This window comes from Carlito syrichta, unplaced genomic scaffold (genome assembly GCF_000164805.1).
Source record: "Carlito syrichta isolate Samal-C Ts95f unplaced genomic scaffold, Tarsius_syrichta-2.0.1 Scaffold124069, whole genome shotgun sequence".
NCBI classification, from domain to species: Eukaryota; Metazoa; Chordata; class Mammalia; order Primates; family Tarsiidae; genus Carlito; species Carlito syrichta.
Window position 1 is genome coordinate 68,348 of NW_007068165.1, and position 1,653 is coordinate 70,000.

At 41.3% G+C, this 1,653-nt stretch overlaps 1 protein-coding gene across 1 annotated transcript in view; it reads left to right on the top strand.

Annotated features, from left to right (window-relative positions):
* The window catches only part of UTP6 (UTP6, small subunit processome component), a 38,496-nt gene extending 37,098 nt beyond the window's left edge, over positions 1–1,398 (top strand). Inside the window, exon 19 of the mRNA XM_008048528.2 lies at positions 672–1,398. Coding sequence (XP_008046719.1) covers positions 672–829 — 158 coding nt within the window. The 3' untranslated portion in view covers positions 830–1,398. The remainder of the gene's footprint in view (positions 1–671) is intronic.
* The last annotated feature ends 255 nt before the right edge of the window (positions 1,399–1,653 follow it).

Consider the following 1,653-nt stretch of genomic DNA (forward strand, 5'->3'; position numbering starts at 1 on the left):
TGCCCAGGAGGATCTCGAACCCACGGGCTCAGGCAATCCACTCACCTTAGCCTCCCAAAGGCGCAGGATTACAGGCTGAGCCACCAAGCCCGGCTGATAATCTGTTTTTTTAAAAGTTTAGTATTTTAGCTGGGCGCAGTGACTCAAGCCTCTAATCCCAGCACTTTGAGAGGCCGAGGCAAGAGGATTGCCTGAGCCCATGGGTTCGAGACTAGCCTGGACAACATGGTAAGACCGCATCTCTACAATAAATGAAAAAATAGCCAGGTGTGGTGGTGTGTGCCTGTAGTTCCAGCTACTTGGAAGGCTGAGGTGGAAGGATCGCCTGAGTCTAGCAGATGGAGGCTGTGGTGGCTGTGAGCGTGCTACTGCACTCCAGCCTGGGCGACGGAGTGAAACTCCAACTAAAAAAAAATTTTTAAAAATTTAGTATTTTAGAGTTCATGAGATAATATAGACTGTCATGGTTATGAAGATTTTTCTACTTAAAAAATATTCATTATTTCTTAAGGAAAGGAGAGGTACAGTATTGTTTCACATAGGGTTCTAGGGAAATAACCATAAGAAGTTTTTTAGAAATCTTGAGTTGAATCAATGTTAAACAAGTCTGCCTAATAAAGCCTTCTCAGTTGTCTAGCTGTATGCTTACAGTAATTTTTTTTTTTTTAAAGAACTTTGGATGGATTACATCAAAGAAGAATTGAAGCATCCCCTTGGTAGACCTGAGAACTGTGGACAGATCTATTGGCGAGCCATGAAAATGTTGCAGGGGCAGTCAGCAGAGGCGTTTGTAACTAAACATGCTATGTATCAGACTGAGCATTCATGAAGAAGAAGAATACAACCAATTTTGTGAAATACTATTGCAAGCCCTCTGGGGAGATTTGTATTATGAGCCAATCTGAATTTGTACAGAGGTGGCAGACAAGATGGCTGTCATGCTTAGTTTTGTGTTAATGTGTTTATCTTTTTTTAATTAAGAATTTTTTATTTTAAAAAAAATTGAGATGGGGTCTTGAACTTCTGGACTCAGATGACCCTCCCACCTCAGCCTCCTAAGTAGCTGGGCCTGCACTATCACGCCCAACTCAATTTGTTAATCTCTAATTCCAGGAAAGAGAACTGCTTGTAAATTTTACCCTAGTTTTTTTTTTTGGTGTCTGTTTTTTGTTTTTTTTTTTTAAATTTCTGGTGTCTGTTTTTGATGCCCAGAGCTATTTTGTTTGTATATGATGTCTTACTTTTAAAATGCTTTGAAAGCTCGTTTTGTTGCTGAGGACAACTCAGTTTTATTCTCCATTTAATTAGTCTTTCTAACACTGTTTAGCCATTTTTTTCTCTTCTGCTTTGTGATGCTACCTTTATTACATATTAAATTTCTATGAATATTAAAGATTAGATGTTGTTCAGCTCATTTTTTTTTTTTTTTTTTAGTCGGAGTCTCACTCTGTTGCCCAGATTGGAGTGCAGTGGCCGCTCCTGGCCACCACAGCCTCCACCTGCTGGGCTCTGGCGATCCTTCTGCCTCAGCCTTCCAAGTAGCTGGAACTACAGGTGTGCGCTACCACGTCCGGCTAATTTTTGATTCATTGTAGAGATAAGGTCTCGCCAAGTTGCCCAGGCGGGTCTCGAGCCCGCGGGCTCAAGCAGTCC